Raw genomic sequence first — 21,960 nt, 5'->3', positions numbered from 1 at the left:
CCACCATCGAAACTGGTTTCGTCGCTTTTCGCTGCATTGATGTCATTTGATTGCCTATCGACAGCCAAAGAGACAAACATTGTTGACCTTGATCAAAATGACCTTCGGTGGTCGATTTAGTTCATCGTCTCTCTCTCGCTGATTGGGAAACTGCACCCATCTGGGCGTTCGAGATTTTCTTTAAAATCCACCGAACGATTTAATTATTAAAAATGACGCTAAATAAATAAAAAGCTCAACCGGTTTTGCGATTTTCTTTCAGTGAATTGCATAATTAGGCAAGCTTTGCACGCGTTGCTTCTGACGTTAAAGTATATTCGCCGTACCGGTTGGAGATAGTCATCAGTTCCGATTGGGAAGTTGACGTCATATTCAAGTCGAAGGCCTTCTCTGTTGCGTTATCCGCTCCGCAAATTTTACTTACCTCTGGTGGGTGTATATTGGTTGCCTTTACAATTCTCCGTCAAAAGTCGGTGTATTTTTAAACATTAAGTAACACCGTTATAAGCTTTCTGACTCCACCAAGCACATTGTATAATAAGAAGATTCATTACGAGCGTCATAAAATTGTTTGGAATCGATTAAACAACCCCCCCGGTGTGTACTGTAAAGAAAATCGACAACAGGTTGTGTAAAGTTTGTGAATAATTTAAATATGTAAATGGGTCCCAAGACAGCTTCGAAGCTCCTTTTCTTCGGATTCTCACACACTGTCAATAGAAGCGTTCTTCCTGCCGGCCACCGTCATCATTCGATTGAACGCCACCACTGTTGTTTGCCAACTTTTTAGCATCTACCCGGTCGTCCGAAGCATTTCACCGAAAACATGGGCAGCCAACTTTTTTCAAAATCTGTTTGGTGCCTCTAAACGGTGTCCCGAAAACTTCTCACCCCGACAGAAGAATAGGACGGTTTCTGTGCGACGACATAGACATCGCCCTGGCATTGGCAGGCGGGAAAAGCAAACATGAAATCGAAAACAAATAAATAAATAAATAAGGAGCTCATCTCGGTGCAGAATGTCCGTCCACCCTACAAAAAAGCCGTTGTTTCTCATCGAAAAATTGAGGAAGGAAAAAAAGAGGAGCAGCAGAAGAAGTAGAGACAGGAATCGCAAAGCCAAAAAAAAAAGCTTCCAAAAACCAATCTGACATAATCGTTTTGTGCTGGACAAAAACGAGATATCATGCCACAACTGTCCAGACGAGTTTTGGTCCTTTCACTCGCCTGATGATGGGATGCTGTTTGGGGAAAAGTTATTCAACTGTAAAACACACACCAACACACCTTCTTTTATGTGTGTTTGTGTGGGATGCTGAGATCACTTACGACCGAAATCTCCTTGCAGAACCTCGAACAAAAATAAAATATAAATAAGCAAAGGTGATGACAATGGAAAGTGCAAGTGCGAATCGAAAAATAGTGCAAATGGAAAAATTTGTCAAGCGTGAGAAAATCGATTACCGATACGATCGTGTGTGAGAAAACAGAAACCGAAAGTGTTATAAAAAAGCGAGAAAAATATGAAAAGATTGTTAAAAAAGATTGTGAAGAATATAAAAATCACAAAACGACAATAATATAAGTAAACCGAAGCAAAACAAATACGAAAAAAGATTAAAAAAATTTGCAAAAAGTTGTATTGGAATGGTGAAAATAGTTGTCAAAAAAGAAGTTAGAATATCCTAAGCGAATTACGTACACATCTCCCCTGTTCGCATCTCTTTCGGTGGTGAATGTGAAGGCACAACAGAAAACGCAATGTTTGCGCCAAGAAACTCATCGCCACCGCTGCACATCTACAACAGCGACGAGGTGGCCGCCTATCAGGTTAGTATGGTACCGCATGTGGTGATTATGTGGTGTTTTGCCTGTTGACATAACAGCAGACACCAACACACAATCTGCCGACTACGTGTCTCGACGAGTACACACTCTTGGGGGGGTTGGGTTTGTTTTTTGGGTGCAGCCCTTACCGGCTCCCCGTGGAACAACTCCTCCGGCACAGGAAAGGGAGTTTTGCCAAGCTCTGACACTTTCTCCAAGAAACGTTCCAAGTGTCCCCCATTCTTATTTCCGAAGCAAACTTTGAAACATTTATCTAGTGGCCCACGGAACCCCGAGAGTCTGGTCTGGTGAAAGTCTTTTCCCGTAGCAGTAGTAGTGGTGTCCCGAAGCTGCAGGGTGCATTCGAGTGCCCACCATCATAGCCGAAACTATTTCACTCTGTCCAGGTCTGTACCGGGCGAGATAGTGAAAAGTGAGTGGTATCTCACCAGGTCACCTCTGCTTGCATCCTTCAAACCGACCAACAGTCCCGGGGGTGGGAACACTTGGGAATACCCTCACGAAAAATGACATATCTCCATGATGCCGGACAATGCCACCGGTCAACTTCGTGACCATGTTTTTTTTTTTGTTGGTGGTGTGCCCTCCTCTCTCTAACACCACCGACAACAGTGTGAGACGTTTTTCACAGTTTTTGGTGTTAAATTTTACGGCATCCGAGACGACCGCAAACCGCACACTGGCAACCGGCGACGCGACTGTCAATCACAATTTTTGTTTGGCTCAAGTTCGGATGTGCCGGAGGGTGAATAGAAAGCCCTCAACTTCAACCGTTGAACTGTTGAGTGTGGCGATGGATTTCAGTGTGGTTTTTACATTTGACACTTGACGTTGTTACATTGGAGCTGGATTAAATTGTGGAGAATTAAATACTGATCGCTTCTTGATTTTTTGCTAGAGATTCTGCCAAGTTAGAGCGGGGAAGATGAGAGAGAGAGAGAGAGGTCTCATTTTCGTAAGAGTTTAGCCGGATAATTTGACGCTTATCCCGTTTGAGGTTCGAATATATCCTAATTTGGTAGTTCACTTGCTGATTAAATAGGGAGCCTATATGGACTAATCTCAGAATGTTTTTAGTGAAACGAAACAGATCTATTATGATCTCTAAAGAGGCTAGCACACAGTCCGAGATGCGAAGTCGTGAACTCTTTTCGAACCAAGGCCCTATTAAGGCAGCGTTTAATTAAGAGTTTTGGACCGTCTACTAGTTATTGTATCAAGTTTTTTTAATATCTGGAAATTCAGTTCTAACCCTGACAGCACTTGTCTTAGTTTGGACGAGAGTGTAACTGCTTAAATTCAGTTATTGTACATCTTGCACCCACAATCTCTCATCAACATGCATCATCCAATCCAATCTTGGATCTTAAGTGAAATCATTTATAGATTTTACTACTACTAATCTACCTTTCCAAACCCTCTTTACTCCTCCACAATATCATCATCCCCTTTCTTGTCTTTCACGTCCTTCACGGTGGTACGGTTAAATTAATTACAAGCAGGCGAGCAGCAGCAAAATTGCTCTAAATTATAGCTTCAGCTTTTGTTGTAATTTGCGCGAGCTTTTAGAACCGCGTGCGCACATGCATTCCTTCCCTGTGTTGTGGCAGGGCGGCGTGCCCTGATGTAAGAGAAGCTTCACAAATTGATTTGCTACCTGCCGCGATCTACATGACTGGGTGGATGGAATTAGAGAAGCACGCCGCGCGTAAGTGGAATTTTATTTTAATTTCTTTCTTGCCCACCGAAAGCTCTTTCTTATGCCCAGCGGTGGGATATTAAGGGCACGCGAGGATGTTTCATTAGAGTTGGCGAATAATTACCCGGAGCCCATGGTGGTGCAGGTTACTGTTTAACTTTGCGAATCAAAAATTGCGATTAATAAATTTAAATTAGTAACGACGAGTAATCCTCCAAAAATGCGTGTTCATGTTGATATGGCAATTAAACTTCCTTTTACGATCCACCGATGCTTCTTAATCTTTCATAAATCAATAAAAATTAATTTCTCCAATCAATTCGCACCGGTGCCAATTTGTATAAATATCGCCCAACCGGTTTCAGTAATTATCGAACACACTTTTATCGTTCTCGGCACTTGGCGCAACAAGAAAACGCAAAAACTGTTGTCCGTGATCGGTAGTGTGTTTTGCAAAACAAACCGAACCCGAACAGAGGCCGCCTCAGTTACAAACGCCGCGAGATGACGATGTGCGATTCTCCACAACACGGAGTCTCCTTATACGGCGAGAACAAGCGAGATAGAGCCGGGTTGAGGGAGGCATTATGTCATCCCGGCAGCCTCTAACGGCCAACCAGCAACTAATGTTTTCGAAGGTGAAGGTGTCTCAATGTGTTTGTGTGAGTGGTCGGAGTGGAAGTGAAGATGTACAAGAGACTCCAAACACCACTCTTCTGTCCAAAGTTTACAGTATGTCAACAATATTCAACCTGTCACAGAGATAACACCACACTGGCTGGCTACGTTATTTAAACCTCTGCCTGGGATAGAATAAACCAAACTCCTAATGGAATATTTACATTCGCCCAGCCAGCCGGTCCGTCCCTTTTGCTACCAACAGTGGGGGGGGGGGGGGGCAGTTTGTGAAATTCATTCGTATTCCTCCCTCCACACCCATATCTATTTGCAACTCGCTCAGTCCACCCTGCAACACAGCTTATTTCTTCTACTTTACGACCATATGGTTGCAATTTGGACCATTTAACACGCATCGAAACGAGCTAGCGAATGGCCGTTGGGTGCATCAGCATATTCGTGCATCAAACCATTCGGTGGTGCATCGAATCTCGTCCAAAACTCGTGCCTCTTACACGAGTACGGTGATAGTCACTGTCGGACAGGGTTGTTGGGACACACAGCGTTACGACTCACAGTGTAGTTTTTTTCTTTCCTCTCGTCAAACGAGCCACTTAGTTGTCATGAAACGATCATCGTTAGCCTTAGTCCCTCCCCACTTTAATGAACTCATTCGAATGTAAATACCCTCCGGGACGACGGCAGCAACACAGCAGCAAGTGTGTGTGCGTTGTCTTCCGTTTTCTAAATGAGATTCCAAAAAATGCGACCATCATCATCATCCTACGTCTTGGGCACTAGTAGTGGCCTGATGCAAACGGCTCGAGATCTTGTAGTGACTTGGGTGGAATTGTCACTATGATCTAGCCGCCGTTCAAAATCAATAGATTCCATTCATATACAACGTGCGTGCATCAACGCACACAGGTCCCGTGAATGGCGTGTCGCACAAAAAACAAGGTAAACGCTCGATGTGCATCTTCATTTTACACGTTGTTTTTTGCTGTGCAAAAGATGATGCACAGTACGATTGAGGGTTTATTTTTCACACTTTTACTCACGCCTCTTGTAAGCATCAATGTGTCAATTTACAATTCACCGCTGTGCAAAAAAAAAAATCTTCCAAGATCCATCAAAAAACGTCCATTTTGTTACATAAAAGTGAGATTCAGCGTAAACCCCACGTGCATCTCCTGTCACATGTGTCTGTTGCAAATCGATGGCTTGAATGCAAAATCGCCTTGAGCAAAACGATCACTCACTCACTTCTCTCGCTATAATTACCGTGTTTATTGCTGACGGTGATGATGCTGTCAGATAATAATAATACGATCTATCAGCCTGTGCAAGACCTGTACGCCGTAAGTCTAGTCGGTAGGCAGAGGAGGCTGCAGCTGGAGATGACGACCGACGATCGACTGTTTATGTGATTAAAGCGGGTAGATTTATGCTGTATGAGGGTGGGTACACTCTTTCGATCGATGGTTCAAGAACGTTCAACTGGTGATCGGTTGAGATGTTGCTGTGATTATGGGAAATGCTGCTGCATTTTTTGCAGGTTGTTAGATGTGATGATGTGTGGCTTAATTTGATTGTTGTCAGGGGTTTTCAGATAGTCAAGAATGGGGTTAACGATGAGTTTCGTGAGAGAGTTGAAATGTTTAGCCAGTATTTGTCGAACTTTTCATCAGCTTCACAGAAAAGTCTCTGAACGCATAACAAACATCCAATATTTTTAAAAGCATCGGTTTATTTGAACTTAAAAGAATAGTTCTACAAATCTGTCTTATTGGCCTAACGACCTGTTAAGTTACTCAGACATTTTAGACCTGCAAATTCTGGCTTACTAGACTTAATGGTACCACGTAGCTGGAAAGTCAGTTCTAACTACGGGGGAACGGTCCGAAAGGGACTTAAACCCCGTATGAAGACCGCCACAGTTGGCCTCTACTACCGGGCCACCCTCAGTATCGAATCACATTAGTATCAAATTTTAACAGGATCATCTCAGGAAAGCCTTGAATTGAGGGCTTCTTGACGTTGTACCGCTTGAAAAGAAGAACTTGCATCAAATAGCCTTTTTTCTGAATATTTTCTTCATTTCGCGAAGATTCCACTACCGAGGCCCATCTTGCGATATGATGTAGAAAAACCTGCATTTAAAGTACTTAAGTCTATAGGGAAGTGTAAGTAGTACACTAAAATCACATTAAAATAAAAATATATCCACATCCTCGTTAAGAGGTGCCAGATATTTCAATATCACACACAGTTCTACCCGCATTCGTCGCTCAAGTTCTCGCGATTTTTTCCATCAGTTAGCAATTAAATTTAGTCACGTACCAACAATTTGCTGGTCTAATAGGGTGACGTGTTCGAGCTCTTCGCCAATTCAAATTACGTGCCACAAATTGGATTAACAGCTTAAAATGCTTGTTAAAAATATTGAAATCTGAGCCGTGCTTTCAGCCATTAACAGCTGTATCTGATTTTCTAACCCTTGGGCAAAAAGCAAATACCAATTGAAATATGTCTCTCACGTCGTCGTCGTCTGGCCCTTACATAATTCTGTGTCACTAAAATTTGTCTCGAGGCACGAGGAAGAAACGGAATGTATCTACATCATTCTGCAGCCCTTGGTCTAGAGCAAATCTTCAAAGTGAATCCCTTTGAACGGAACCGGTCGGATGTAGAATGTAAATTAGGCATCCGCTTTTACATGCTAGAAGAGGTTCGGCTGACAGATCTCGTGCCATTCTTCCATCACGCTAAAGTGCCACAAGAGGGTGTCTCCATATCTCTTATCATGCCCCGGTTGAACTTGCTAGCCTTCGTCGCTCGACCGAACGAAAAAAAGGAACGGTTGAAGCTAAAAGTGACTGTGTCTTTGATGGATTTCCTGTGTGGCGCATAGGAAGTGTGCTTACGGGAAGCACAAATACACACACAGAGACCATCCATGGAAACATAGACCAATAATCCGTTAAGACCGAAGCGAGCAGGGAAATGGCTGCAAATGGTTCGCTCGAATGGACGCGCGAAGCCGTAGAAAGAAAGGAAGAGCATAACTATAACGTCGGTGTCGCCCTCCCCAAGCCATAACGTTTCATGATGCCACCACCAAGAAAGGGTGTGAAGGACAGTAGTAAAGGGAGGGAGGGGGTATCTGGTGGAGCAAAGCAAACCCACCAAAGGAGGGAGCGTCGCAGTGTACCGTAAGCTTATGCAAATCGGCAGAAGCTTGCGCGAAAGCCGGTTGAAAAGTCTCACGGCGGCGAAAAACGGTACGTTATGCGTAACGACCCTTTTGCTAACGGTTTGGTTCGAGTTGGTGGTAACGTTGTCCGAAGCGCGACGCGACCGAGAATGGTCGCAAAAAAACCACATACAGCCAACTCCAATGGCTACGACGACGACCGGTGACTGTAATACAACTGGTGAAGAAGTTCGATTTGTGGTAACAGGAAATGCATCACGCACACCATGCTTGATTGCAGGTGAAAATGCATAACAGGTGTAGCTGTTTTAGTGCTTCACTGAGTAGAGATGCATAATGAGTTTGAAAAGGCTTCATGTACCTTTGCTGTGTACAATTAAAAGTCAAAAAAAACTGTAGAAAAAACTCCAAAACAGAAAATCGAAAGTTAAAGGCAAAATGAGATAAACTCTCGAAAACCTTTTCTTCGTATACAGTTTTTTCTCTAGCTTCATTCTGTGCTTTAGTATACAAAGTCGCGTGTTTTTGTTGAACCTTTCCGATGACGATTCGTTTCATTCTTGAGTTTCTATTTGAGTTTCAACTTGTGTACGACTGTTTGGATTTGTGCAAAAGTTTTCTGTTTTTGTTTCTGGTTTGTTTTCCAGACTCTTTTTTCCACTTTTTCCTTTTTCTTACTTTTCGGGTCAGTTTCAGAAGTCTTCTTGCTTCTATCTTTTGATTTCACCAAAACAAAAACCAAGCCAGACGATTCTCAGCGTTTTTAGACTTTTATATTGATTTTTGTATCCTGCGAGTTTCTATTCAGTCTCACAAAAAAGAAGATAAATTGTCTGTGTTTCTGTGAAACTTTGAATTGATTGCAGGAAGTATTTGAAACAAGCGAAGGTACATTTATTTTCTTGCTGTTTCGTTTGCTTTAAAACTGTTCTTACTTTATCAAGGCGTGTTTTGAGTTAGAAATTCTTTTTTTTACTTCTTTATTTTTGCTTGTGTTCTTTGTGTATTTGTTTTTAAAATAATTATTGTTACAGTTTACATGACTACTTTCGTTTTAGCTTTTGTTATTTTTTTATATCTTAATACTTATTAGTTTATTATTCAGTTGACAATTTCATGTTTGGTCTCCTTTTTTCTTTTTGTGCTATCTTTTTTGTAAAATGATTTTTGTTTAATTTATTCCACTAATTGTCTTCTCTTTTCGCTTTTTAAATATCTGTATACATTCTTTTTATTTTTTTGTCTTTTGTTCTCTTGATGTTTTCATACTTTTTGCCTCTAATTTTTTACTTTTTTTAATGTTGTTTTCTTTATTTTTATCTTCCATTTTGTTCTGTTTTCCTGTTTTAACTTATTCACATTTTATCTTTAACTTGCATCTACAATTTAAGTTGCTTATTAAACACCTTTAACTACGACATGATTTTCAAACGCGCAATTCCGATACGGTGTAATCAATTTGCATGCTTATTTCTTCCGCTTTGCGTTTAACATTTTAAGCGCTAAAAAGACAGCATTCTGACATTTATACGGTTGTCCGTTGTCCCCCAGACTCCCGCTCTATGCGCTTCCCCTCACTCTCAAAATGGTTCAATCTGTGCAGAAATAGTAATATTATTTGCTGCTGCCCACTGAATAGTATGCGATTCCGGACAGCCTCTCCACGATCGATTATTTGCCCGCGTCAAAAGGAAGGCGCCCCCAAGCAACCGATGTCGATTCTGCGACGCCATTGCGCGCGTGTGGGGGTTTAAATTGCATCAATATTTAATTTATGTGCCTGTTGACCACTGCCCGGTACGGTAGTGGTGTGTGGTACAACAACAGCGTTTCGTCGATAAATATTAAAAAAAAAATCGAAACGAAAAACAAGAGAAGAGGTTTTGCCGCTTGCTCAGCTGACATAAAGCAGGTCTACTTTGTTGTGGGTTGTGACTGTGGGTCAGTAGTATTTGGATACCAGTTTTTCCTTAGACAAGACAGCATATGAGTCTCTGATCTCTGAATTCAAAATTTTATAACTTATTTAAAGTAGTGTTGGTATGTTTAAATTCAACAAAACGGACTTGCCATTCCAGTTACTCCATCAGCACCCAAACCCATTTGTCACAAAGTATAGCACCCATAATGCGGCTAGGAAAACCCACCACACGCCATTTTGAAATTCCTGTCACATACACGTGTTCGCCTGTCTAGCCTTAATTTGATTATTATACTGTCTTTACTACTTCCGTCCGGGTCGGTAACCACCGTTCCTAATCCTTTTTGCTTTCTTTCGCACTAAACGCGTCGTCTAAAGTCATCGACCCGTCTTCTAGACGAAGGTTCAAAGGTCACATACGGCGGTTAAGTGGACGTCTTAAAGCTTCATTGCATTTTTTTTTCTGCACCGTAATTCAATTTGGAGAACCCCCATATGGATCGGTTAAATCGTTACCCTCTGGTCGGTAACTTCCTGCTTTTAACGTTTTGGCGAACATTGCGAACAGGTCCCCCACGGAGATAGTTCTTCGGGTGGGAAAAACGAAGCTTTTCCACACATGTGTCCAACCATATTGCTGCCTTCCTCTGGTCGTAAGCACTCAAAAAGGAAAATTCAAACGGCTTCCCGAAACTTCATCGTCCCGGTACTACTATTTAACCTTGCAACGAAAGTATAAGGGCCGGTGAAAAATCGTGTACGCAAATCATCGTTTCACTTTTCCGTCCACGTCCATATCGGACTTTGGAGCTGTGCATCCTTCTAATCATCGCCCGCGAACGGTTCGAACCCAAAGCCCAATTATGCAAAACCATTATTTCATTTTTCTCCCTCACCAACCGTCGTCCGGATCGGCCCCGGCCAATTGGTCGAACCTATACGATTTGTGTATGCTGTCTAAGCTTTTTTGCAAATGTTACCTCGGTTTTCCCCGAGATGAAAGAGCGGAAGTGGTGAAAAAACCGTATCTCTTCCCGGCTCAAAAGACCTCCGGAACAACTGGCTGTGATTTGTCCGATGGGCAGCTAGCAGAGCCCCCATTATGCTCTCGCAGAGTGGTTTTAAAGGTGGGCTAATGAAACGTCTTGTTTGAAACATTTTCTTTCGAACCCCTCTAAAATGGGGGAGGGAAAAATGACACTCACACACGCGCTTCTGAGTTGCATGCAAAACCCATTAACGTGGGTCCCTTTTTTCCCCTTTGCCTCATCACTTTTGCTTTTACCAGCGCGAGGTTGTCTAATCTTTTTGACCGTCCACAACACACACACACAATTGAAAAAGGTGAAAGATGTAAATGGAAAAGATGAAAGTTACTTCCTAACATAAATGACCGGTGCTCTCGGTGCAGCAAGTGGACATAATTTCCAATTATCGTCTCGCGAGTGTAAAGGGGTTTGCGTATAGGTGCGCGAGCTTCTGTGTTGTGACTTGACGGTTGAAAACCCCCGTTGAAGAGCTTTTTGCTTGTGATTTTGTCGGGCTACAAATCGAAGTAATTACCGGGGAAAAAGGATTCAGAGGAAGACAAACAGCAATTAAGGTCTTGATGATGTATTTGAATTGGTAAACGTGTTTATCTATCCTTAAATATTAGTAACAGTCTTAAAAAAATAAAAACATTTATATTAGAATTATAGTGAAGCTTAAGACACCGAAAATAAAAATAAATAAATAATAAATATCAAATAATGTAGCAACATCAAGGCATGTAAAATTTTAAACATTAATTTTGAAAGATTTTTTGAAATATTTTATGAATCTTTAACAATAAATAAATCTCTAATTTTAAATTATAAAACCCCTTCTGTTATTCGATAGCATCACGTCCTACACCATCAACTCAGCTATTTCTATTACGTGATCGAATTCTATTCTATTCCATAATTCACGCAGACCCATATGCCACCCTCAGATCAAACAATCGAATGAATAGTTCGCCCAATAGACCAAATCCTACGCTCGATTAATCGCAACCTGTACCACAAAGCACAAATCCATATTTATTTCACAACAACAAGACACCCAGATTCCTCTATCCCTTTTCGCGAAAAGCTTTCCGACATTGTCCAAAGCCCCTCCGGTTGTATGGAAGCACAAGCAACAGAAGTAATGAATGGGATTTTAATTCATCACGATTAGTATTTAACATGACGATAGATCAGGTTATCGTGCCAAACTTGCTGCCACACGTTTGTAAAGCTTGTTGGGCAAATGAAATTAAAAAGCGTCGGTGACCACATATTTCATTGCCCGAGGATGGGAACAGAACGCCACACAAAATACGTAGGATGGACGGTTCTTCTGCCGAGCCGGCACGATGACGGCGATGAAGCAATTCATCATAACGCGAATGGTGAGCTGACTCTCTTGCATGTGTTTAATCGTTCAATTGCGCTTTGGTGTCTTGCTGGTGGATACACCCCGGGGGCCGAGAGTTCGAAGGAGGTCTGAGATTGGGCATGATTTATTGTAACCCGTCTTGTTGCTTAAAAGAAGGCTAGCAACAGGCAGCAACAGAGTAGGAGTTTCGGACGTCGGAAGTGATCTTTGTAGAGTGGTCGCTACAGGGGAGGGTTTTCTTTTGCGGAAGCAGGTTCACTTCACGCAGGAAGCACCAAACGAAGGTCCATCATGCACGCACGAACTGCGTCGAAAGTGAGCGAAAGGGGTAGAAAAGCTTGCTGCACATCTTCCCATTATCGGTACACCGAATCGGACTTCCGTTTTGGGGGGTTTTGATTTATCGTTCTCCATGTTTGTATAAATTTTTTACTGTTTTCCACAACCCGCATGGCGGTTGGGTTTAATGGCAATCGGTAGAAGGCGTAGCGAAGCGATGCAACATCACGATTGCAGTTGCAGATATGTAAATGCGCATGCACCGACTCGCACGCGCACACTGTAGTACTTCCGGTGAATGGGGTGAATTTGGATACGAAACATTTTTTTGCAAGTGTGAATGAGAAGTAGTGGTGGCATTGGCCATGAAATGGAGCTAAGCGAGGTTTCGATCAGACCAGGGCTTTTTTGTTGTTTGTCGAACGCTGATTCATTGTTTGAGAGAAGTATCAGATTATTTGGGTTAGAAAGATCATAAAGATCGTGTCTATCTGAGATGAAAAACGCCTGAAAGTAGGCTATTATGGCTTTTTAAACTAATTTACAAGACTTTTTGGGTAGTGTTGAACTCTCTCTGTAAATTCGTTTTAATCCTTGGATACTTTGAAATTCTTAACATTCTTCAAGACTTGATGTTCTCATCCTTTGGATTACCTAAGACGTGTTGCATACTAACAGGCGCTAATTCCCAACCTTTCAATCACAAATGAATCGCCGGGAGAAAACACTGCATCTCTCACCTCTTGTCCAATTAGTTTAACATTAAGAATAACATTTCAACTCAATGTCACAACAAATGTCACTGCACTGTCCGCTGGACATGTACCCTAAAAATGCACATATAGGCCACGGTTTACTTCTTCGGATTAGTATGCCGGCAGGTAATTTGGGAAACAGAAAACCATCCAAACCCCTTCAGCTCAGTTCCAATTGTGGACAGCTTAACTTAACAGCTTTGCCGTGCATTAGCAAATGAGTTTGATTGCTTTCCTGCTAATCCTCTTACATTCATTTGCCAACAGTACCTTGCAAGTGTCAGTTTAACGCTAAAACCTGCCGCGCTGCATTCCCCTACGCAAGAATCTCGCAGGCGAGAGAAGGTTGCTTTTCATAAATAAATCCAGTGTGCCGTGGTGTTGCTAGAATTGGCAATTGAGTGTTCAACAACCTCGTAAAACATTAAACATGCTATCAGGGCGTAAGTAATGTGGTAGCAGCCACGCCGTGTACTTGCTCTCGGAAGGCATCAGGTCATAAACTTCACTCGTCGAAATCGTCTCGCGCTGCACCAACCCAACCTCCGAGAAGGGCCCTCCGTCAATCCAATATACATCAGCTGAAGGAATTCGTACTGTGGGGGCGGAAAACTCTACCGAAGGTTTCCGATCGATCGACCTAGACGTGTGAGCCATTTTCTTGGCCACAGACATACGCAATACGGGTGGGCCGTGGGTAAAGTGTCGCGAATAATTAATTCACGCTTTATGACACAATTCACCGTCCAATGGGAGGAGGTAGGAAGCGGAGGCCGGACGTGCGCTCACACCCGGTAAGGCCATAAGCGTAAAGATCTGTTCGGAACGCTTCAAGCGGGCAGGTTTCAGATTCCTGTTGGCGTGTGTCATGGCGATGGAGAGACCATCAGAGCGATGGCTCTTTGTTCTAGCAACTGCAACTGCATCCAAAGATGGTTGTCCGTACGCAGGTACGGTGTAATCCGACAGTTTAGTACACGGTAGTAGGTAGCTGCTCCTTAACAAAACTTGCTCTTTGTCGGCAAACTTTTCCAGCAACTAGTCCGACCGCAAGACAAGTCCGGCTTCAAAGCACGCACACGTGCCGCGGGAGCTCAGCTGGACGAACTTCATATCTTCCGGATATATCGGATTACATGCTCTCGGAAGCCTGATCTCGGACATCGGAAGAAACGGACGTGGCTCATTGATCGCGCTTCATTTACTGGCCTAGTATTCGCTGGACAGCGCGTAGTTAGCGTGGCCAACTCTTGGGGGCGATTCGGGCCCTTTAGAGAAAACGTGTCTCGTCCGTCTCGATCGATCGATCGTCCAGATGATTATGGGCGCTTGTTGAGTACGAGAAGCTGCTTGTTTGCCGCTACTGTCCGATGCAACAACATTTCGCTTTACTCGCTGACCTACTTCCGAGATGCAGTAAACACACAGTACAGGCTTTCACAAGAACTTCATCCAACCATCGCGGCAAAGTGACGCGCATAACGAAGATGTGCAATCGCAGTCACCTAATCCCTCTGTCTAAACAAACCAAACGGGAGAAAGGAAAAATAAATAAACATGTTACGGCTAAGGAAAACAGCAACTTCTTACCAACTTTCGAGCAGGCTGTAGCAGCATCGTTGTTCTGCATGAATGTGTCACAAGTTTCGGGTTGATGAGCGAAAAGAACGTGATTGAAAGCCGGCCAGTGCTGCTTCAGCGCACTTGTCAGCAACAATGCCCCAAGCCCACGTTGTTGCGGTGAATTTTAACCTTGAAATGTGTGCATGTATGCGTGGATGACATAAAGTGAACGAGGAAAATTATTATTCACCGGCACATGATGTCGACCGTGAAAAACATCTCTCCGTACTCGTTTCGTGCCGTACCGCCAGGAGGCACTTGAGACATCAGACCGAGCTTTCTTGAAGTTTGCTTGGAGCTGCTGTGCGAAAATCGGTGGAAAACTTTTATGCTCTTGTTCTGCGTCGTACCGTAGAACTTTTTAGATTAATTTTGTAGAAGTTAATTCCCGCAAGAAAGCTTCCCTTTTGTTTGGAAAAGCAGAAGAAGATCGCTGGTAACAGTACGTCTCTTAATTTTGATGCCTTTTTACTTCCCATTTTCTTTGGTTTTCTTTTTGAGCAAAAAAAAAAAAGGCAATCTCTTAAAGGCCCCCCAAAAATGGGCACTCGTGCGTGAAAGTAAATTTTATCCACCAGCGCAAACTGTTGTTTTCGGCAAGGAAATCGCTCCAAACTGCAAGAAACCGTCTGGCCTCCAAATTCATGCTTCCTTTTATTTCTATGTTTATGAGATCAGTCGCAGCTCGCATACCGGTTCGGGGAGCAGGCACCGAATCTTACTAATTGCACACTCCATATCCACGTTGCCGGTTTTCAATGGCTAACCTCCTGCTGCTGTGTACGCTGCCGAAAGTCTGTAATCATCAGCAAGTGAAGCAAAGAAAAATCGGCCCCAACAGACGACAGGGCACGGTCATGGGAACAGATGGATCATTTTCGGCGGGAACGTTTTGTGAAAGATTAGCAATAATTTGCCGATTTTTTTTGCAAAATAAAAAAAACAAAGCAAAAACTAACTGCCTGCCACTAGGAGTCTTTCCTTTAGGGGGGGGGGGGGGGGGGGATCTTTTGCACAAATTAGCTCGATGTCACCGAACCGTGTCTGAAGTCGGGTAGAAAAACCTTAAAAATCATGCAACTCCAAATTGTTCCCTCTATTAACTGCACGGAATTGGGGAGAAGAGGTTATTAAACTAAATTTAATTTGGATTGTTTCTCCTGTTATTTTAATTCCGGATTTTATTCGATCCGGATTCAAATTAATGCTCGGAACTTAATTTTTTTATGATTTTTTCCTTTTTTTTATCTTTTATTTACTTTATTTTTTATGTTTTATTGATTTATACTAGAGTTTTACTAAATTTAGCTATTTTCGTCCCATTTTTCTTCTTCATTGTGTTCTATTATTTTTTTCTCATTTATGTTTAATTCATATCATTTGCTAGTTTTTTTTTATTTTACTGTTAATATTTCTTCCAACTTTTCATACTGTTTTGTTTTCACTATGTCGTTTCTGGTCTTTTCAATTCTTCTTAAGTTGATTACATTATTTCTGCAAATTTGTTTATTCATTAGGAACAGATGCTTAAAATTTTTCCATGTTACTAGTAAAGCTTTTCCGGCTCTTTAAACACTGTTTACCACAAGTTTACCCTCATTCACTTATGGCATCAGGAACTTTTCTCTCATCAAACTTGCTGCATGCACATCGAATTAACTTCAGACGGGTGTAGACCACTTTTCCCATGACCTTTTCGTCAGACTGTAGGTTGCAGTCTACTATAGTAGGGACGGCTTAAGCCTTTTAACTTCAAACTTACCAGGGAGACGCGTGCCGCGTGGCGTGCCGTGACGCACCTTCGGCTTTGTAGCGAAATAATAATGCCTCCTATTTAACACGCTTTAAGCTTAAAACCCACCATAAGAGTGCCTCACAGCCAGCCAAGGACGACATAGGTTGGGCACGAAACCTATACGATTCTGCCAGAACCGCCGTTGCCATTGAAAGCTCTGCAGCAGCTAGTAGTTAAATATGCATATGTCAAGACTAACCTGCAATAATACCATCCAATGCGTCACTACTTCCTTTCGACCGGCACAATACACGTACATCAGTGTGTGTGTGCACCAAAGTGGCTTTGTATCTTGCCATTTCTAAGCATTTTTATTGACAGTGTAAATTTTTGCCTCACGCCAATCCGTGCCAACAAAGTAAAGCTGTGCAAAAGGGGTAAGGTTAAGTTCACAACCCCAAAAACGAACTATATAGAGTAGCCTTCCTGCTATATTCTTTACTTCAAACGCCGGCTCTCTGCCACACATCACGCCAAACTGTGGTGGCAACATGGAATACTTTCTACGATGGGAAAACCTCGGCCGGTGGAAAAACTCTCGCTCGAACTTTTACCAGGCTTCGATGGGTGGCATACCCTACCCCACGGGAAGCCCTTTCTATGTAGGGCGATACCGGTCTCTGGGGGCTGGGTTCGCGTGTGTATTTGTAGCTTTTGTGAGAAAAATGAAAGAGGAGGAAGGAAAGGGTTGAGACGAGGGGAGTTGAATTTTCAATTTCGCTTTTTGCCACTTTTTAGCAGTCCGCAGGCGATCATGCACACAGCATTCAGCGTGGCGAGAAGCAATATTTCTACGCCGTACAGTGGATTGCTTATTTATAATGCAACGCCATCAAATAACTTCAATTTTGTTTCAGTACAAAAGCTTCGAAATAAAATAATACATTTAAGTTAAAATAGTGAATAATTTTTATCGAAAAACATCTCTCAATCAGCTCTTAATATGCGATTTTGTTCGAATCTTCTCACTCATGAAACTCCACCCATAACCTTACGCAATGGAACCGTTTTCACAGAGCTTAATGCTTGACGACCACGGCTGCTGCTGCTGCTGCTGCAACGAACGTGGTGGTTTTGGCCCCGCTTTTGTGCACGCTTCATTTCCAATCAATTGAACAGCCGCCAATGAACAAAATGGGCAATCATCGGCAGTCGTTAATTTTTAGGCTTTTGCATGCACCCTCACCCTCATCCTCCCCTAGCTGTTCCAAACTTCCTCCCACCCCCATAGCTCGATGCTCATTTGGTGGCAACATAACAGAGGCAACATTCATTTCACCTCACAAAACAATACGCTGTCGATGTTGTCATTGACCTGGCCGTGGCAATTAGGCAGGGCGCAATGTCGACCTTTGAAGTTGAAGATACCAACAACAACAAAAAATGGTCCCCTAACAATAAATTTAAGCTTCCTTCTGTGACGCGGACAGCATATTTGGGGCCAGGACAGTGACGACGTACGGTATTGTTTACCTTTTTCGTCTAAGTAGTGTGGTGGTGTGAAACTCCTTATCATGGCACAGTCCGATAACTTATCCATCTACAGACTCTACAAGGGCATTTTAGATAGCAAAGGGTAGCATGACAGAAAGGCCTGGTGACGCACACACTCTCATATTACTCAAAATACCTTAGAATATGTATTAACATTACTGTGTTGTTTGTTTATTTTATTGCAGATAAAACTGAAGAAAATCTTAGGCTTGACAGTATGCAGCAGCGCTGGACTCGATGTATCCTCCACAACCGGCGTCCTTGCATATCCAGCAGGGTAAGTTTCACCAAAAGAGTATGAAACCTAGACCTGCTAAACTATCACACAATCAATATTGCCGTCCTTGCGACTGGAAATCCGGATGAGATTCGACTCTCGATCTTCCGGAGCATTAATCCTGAAGTTGAGATTAGATAGCATGTCGCACACATTGATTTGAGCGAAATTGTGATATCTCTCATCTCATCTCTTTGGCACTACAACCTCGAAAGGTCTCGTCCTGCCATTTTATGGCTTTCTGTGACTTTATTTTACGCGTAGTAAAGTAGTTAGCCCTACGTACGGGGAGGCGGTCTGGGTGGGATTTGAACTCCGGTTCTACCGAAGACCGGCGCCTTTTTCGCCTCGGCCACCGGACCGCCCCTGGAGATGTGATATAATGTGGTTAAAAACTATTATTTTTGAGTCCCTCCATGTTAGATGCTTTGAGTATTAACAGGAGCTTCAACTGTCAGATTTGATTGAAATCTAAAAAACCCTTGTAATGGACGATGTCTCTTGCAAACAATTTAATTGAATAGTCCATTGCATAAACTCTCACCACAAAAAAAAAATATCCCCAGATCGAAGTACGTCCACAAACACAAGACTTCATTGTATCCATCCGCAGCGGATCTTAACCGTCTCCAGTGGTTTCCATTGGTCGTTTCGTTTCCTCGGCCAATGCAAATCGCCAGCACACCAACACCAGCAGCCAGATGCCTTCGAAACCACGCCGGGCGGGCCGGTTTACAAACACCGTAACCTTAATTCGGTGGATCGGCACATCGGAAAGCGGAACCGGGCCCGACGTGGTTTCGGAATCGGATACCACGCGAGCCAGTGAAGCTACTACGCGAACTATGTGCACTAGCCAAGAAGAATCGCATTTAGGCGAGGGCTTGATGAAGGAAAACAGTTAAAACATATCCCTTACACCTATTTTGCACAAAGCGAAAGTGGGTTTCCTTCGTCACCAGGGCACACCACCAAGTTGTGGAGTGTATGGGAACGTACAACACAAAAACAACTACGGGGCTTCTTCCACCAGCGGTACGGATTATTATTCGATTAGTAATGAATGCCATCACCACCACAGCCGAACGGTATACGTTGTGGAGTTTTATCCACAAATTTGTTTTCAATTTGCTCCGGATTAGTATGGTGCGGTAGTCTTGGCGCACCTCCCAGGTTATCGATTCCGGAACCCCGAAATCGTATTTGCCAACCCGTTTTGTGTGTGTGGATTTCGGCTACTTCTTTCACTGTCAAGGTGAGCCTACGTGAAGGCACGCGAAGCATATCGAACCAAATTGCTCCTAATTAAGGCGCACATTAGATACGTGCCTCACCATCACCACACACACAGCCGTATTACAGCGATTTGTGGAGTTTCCGAAATTGAGAAGATCAATTTAAAGTATTACGATTTTGAGCAACTCTCGCGCTCCTTTCGAATCACGAATCGAATCACGATCGCTTTTGAAACAAAACAAACTTTCCTCTTTATTGGCTGGTGTTTTGGATGTGGAGTTTCTAATTGTTTAACCTACACTTAATGTGGCCATCTTCGCGTTACATTAGCGTACCGTAATTACGTTAATTTTTGTATGTATCGAACTTTTTCCGGGCTTGTATGGTTGGTGGTTTCCTGTAACTAAATAGTTATTTAAAGATTCAATTCGCTTCAAGCTTCGTTAGTCAACTCAACTCAACAGACCCCTGCTATCAACCAACAAAGAGCCATTACTAATTCCTCCTAACAGATACTTAAGATTTGTACATCAAACAACCCACACTTTAAGATAATCTTGATAAACCGATTGTTCGCCTGTGTGTTTTTTTATTATTTCCCATTCACAAATATTTTACTTCCTCGACCATAAAATGGAAACTGCGTCGTCAAACAGCAGTCGATTGACAGTCGATCGGTGCCAGACTTTCGAACGCGAAACCGGAACGCGTTCACGCATTCAAAGTTTGTGAGCAGGCAGCAGCCAGCGCACACACAATCAATCTGTGGTGGCTGCTGCTGCCGCCCCATACTCTCAAAACAGTTTTTGGGGACCTCCGAAAAAAATATACTAATAAACAGCACAAATGTGGCAATGTGCGTAGGCAAGCGTGTGTATTTGCATCTGAAGTGTGTTCCATCGACCGTGGAGTTGCAAACCATCACCGCCTGAAAGATAAGAAGTCATCAGGCCCCGTCATGCGTGTTTCAGATGTGGAGGACGCTGGAGGCAAATACTCGCCAGGATAAACAACCTCGCTAATGCTTAAACACAATGTTCGATGAGCTGAAGATTAAGCGATAGCCTCCGATGCAAGAGGGCAACCTCCGGAGGAGGTGATGACAAGCAAACAAACTTTTGAGACATCAGAGCGAGATGGAGATAAAACTGGCCAGCCTGATGGGAAGTTTCATGTGTAGTTACTGAAGGCAGATTGATAGGAGTAACTTCCAAGACTGGAGTAAGTGTTGGGGCCAAACATGCACCTACGCATTCTCCGCGCGTGACCTTCCGTGCTTTTGCATCTCATACTTTCGAACTCCAAGACGCCTTTTTTCCTTTAAAGCTCGTCGATGCCGATGCGAACTCGACCCATTCACAAGATATATACGCATCCGTCTTGGTAACGTTGATTGACCACCTTTTGACGAAGGTATACGGGTTAGGAAAGACCATCGACAGCTGATCAAACCGGAGCCGAAGTGTGTTTCGTAAGCGACCCTTAAAAGGTGGCAGCATGCTAACTAGGTAACCGCACCGAGCTTAACCGTTCGGAACCCACTCCGTCCACTATACGAGGCGATCTCTAGCTGGAGCTCCGTGAACTTCTTCGTGTGTTTGCTTAACGATCGCGAGTGATCGTGAGGGTTATTGTGCATTGTGTGGCCGATATTAATATCTCGCCACACAGAGCGCTTCTTACAACAAAAATCAATAGCAAATAAAAAAATGCGTTAGCTTGGGGTTTGCCTACCTCGGAATAGTGGTGGAAAGGATGTGTTAATGTTGACTCATTGTGCGATAGTTCCATAGTTATGCTTATGCGTAAACTAGCGCCCCAAAATCATAAAACCCTCGCACTGGAACTGGTAAAGTAAACACCACGATAAGTTGCGTGGAGACTTCAACTTCACATCTTGGGTGATTCGAGGATGACGGAGGGAACTGTTTCGTAACTTCCGAAATGAATATCCGTAGTCAGCAATGAGAGTATCGAGTCATATCATTAAGCTAAAGTTGGCTAACTTTATCGAATCGACGCATTACTAATTGACATCTCAAATCTCCTTTCTTCCCACCTTCCCACAGATGTACGGTGGTGTTGTTCAACTCCAAAAAGCTCTCCCAGAACTTCCTGCTCAACACAACGAAGAAGGCCATCACGGCCGTCGCATACTCCGAGTGTGGTCGATATCTGGCAACGGGCGAATGCGGACACAATCCCTCGATCAAGGTGTGGGAGCTGGACGCATCCGGTGGCAACGGGAGCGGTACGATCGAGAATGGTGCCGCCGGTAGCATCGTGGCCGAATTCTCCGGCCACAAGTACGCCGTCAGCTGTGTGGCCTTCTCGCCCACGGGCAAGTACCTGGTGTCGGTGGGTTCCCAGCACGACAACATCGTGAACGTGTTCGATTGGAAGGCGAACCTGAAGATTGCGTCGAACAAGGTGACGGCCAAGGTGGTGGCGGTTAGCTTCAGCGAGGACGGTAATTACTTCGTAACGGTAGGCAACCGGCACGTGAAGTACTGGTATCTGGAGGGTAGCCGCAAGTATAAGGAACCGATCCCGCTGATGGGACGCAGTGCCATCCTGGGAGAGCTTCGGAACAATGACTTCTGTGCGGTGGCCTGCGGCAAGGGCGTGATGGCCGAGAGTACGTACGCAATCACGAGGAACGGTCATCTGGTGGAGTTTAATGCGCGTCGCCTGCTGGACAAGTGGGTGATGTGCCGGACCAATGCGGCCAACTGTATGGTTGCCAGTACAAAGTACATTCTCGTCGGTTGTGCCGAAGCCATCGTGAGGTAACT

At 43.5% G+C, this 21,960-nt stretch overlaps 1 protein-coding gene across 11 annotated transcripts in view; it reads left to right on the top strand.

Annotated features, from left to right (window-relative positions):
* The window catches only part of LOC118510883 (mitogen-activated protein kinase-binding protein 1), a 98,238-nt gene that overhangs the window by 60,597 nt on the left and 15,681 nt on the right, over positions 1-21,960 (top strand). For 7 of the 11 annotated variants that reach the window (XM_036053253.1, XM_036053254.1, XM_036053252.1 and 4 more), the window contains 2 exons: positions 17,838-17,929; positions 21,235-21,954. In XM_036053253.1, the coding sequence (XP_035909146.1) occupies positions 17,838-17,929; positions 21,235-21,954 (812 nt within the window). Of the gene's footprint in view, positions 1-1,348; positions 1,831-17,837; positions 17,930-21,234; positions 21,955-21,960 lie in introns of all 11 variants that reach the window. The other 4 variants (XM_036053256.1, XM_036053257.1, XM_036053262.1 and 1 more) reach the window with 1 other exon arrangement.

Source organism: Anopheles stephensi, chromosome 3, assembly GCF_013141755.1.
Source record: "Anopheles stephensi strain Indian chromosome 3, UCI_ANSTEP_V1.0, whole genome shotgun sequence".
Taxonomy (NCBI): Eukaryota; Metazoa; Arthropoda; class Insecta; order Diptera; family Culicidae; genus Anopheles; species Anopheles stephensi.
This window is presented reverse-complemented; position numbering and strand designations above follow the sequence as displayed.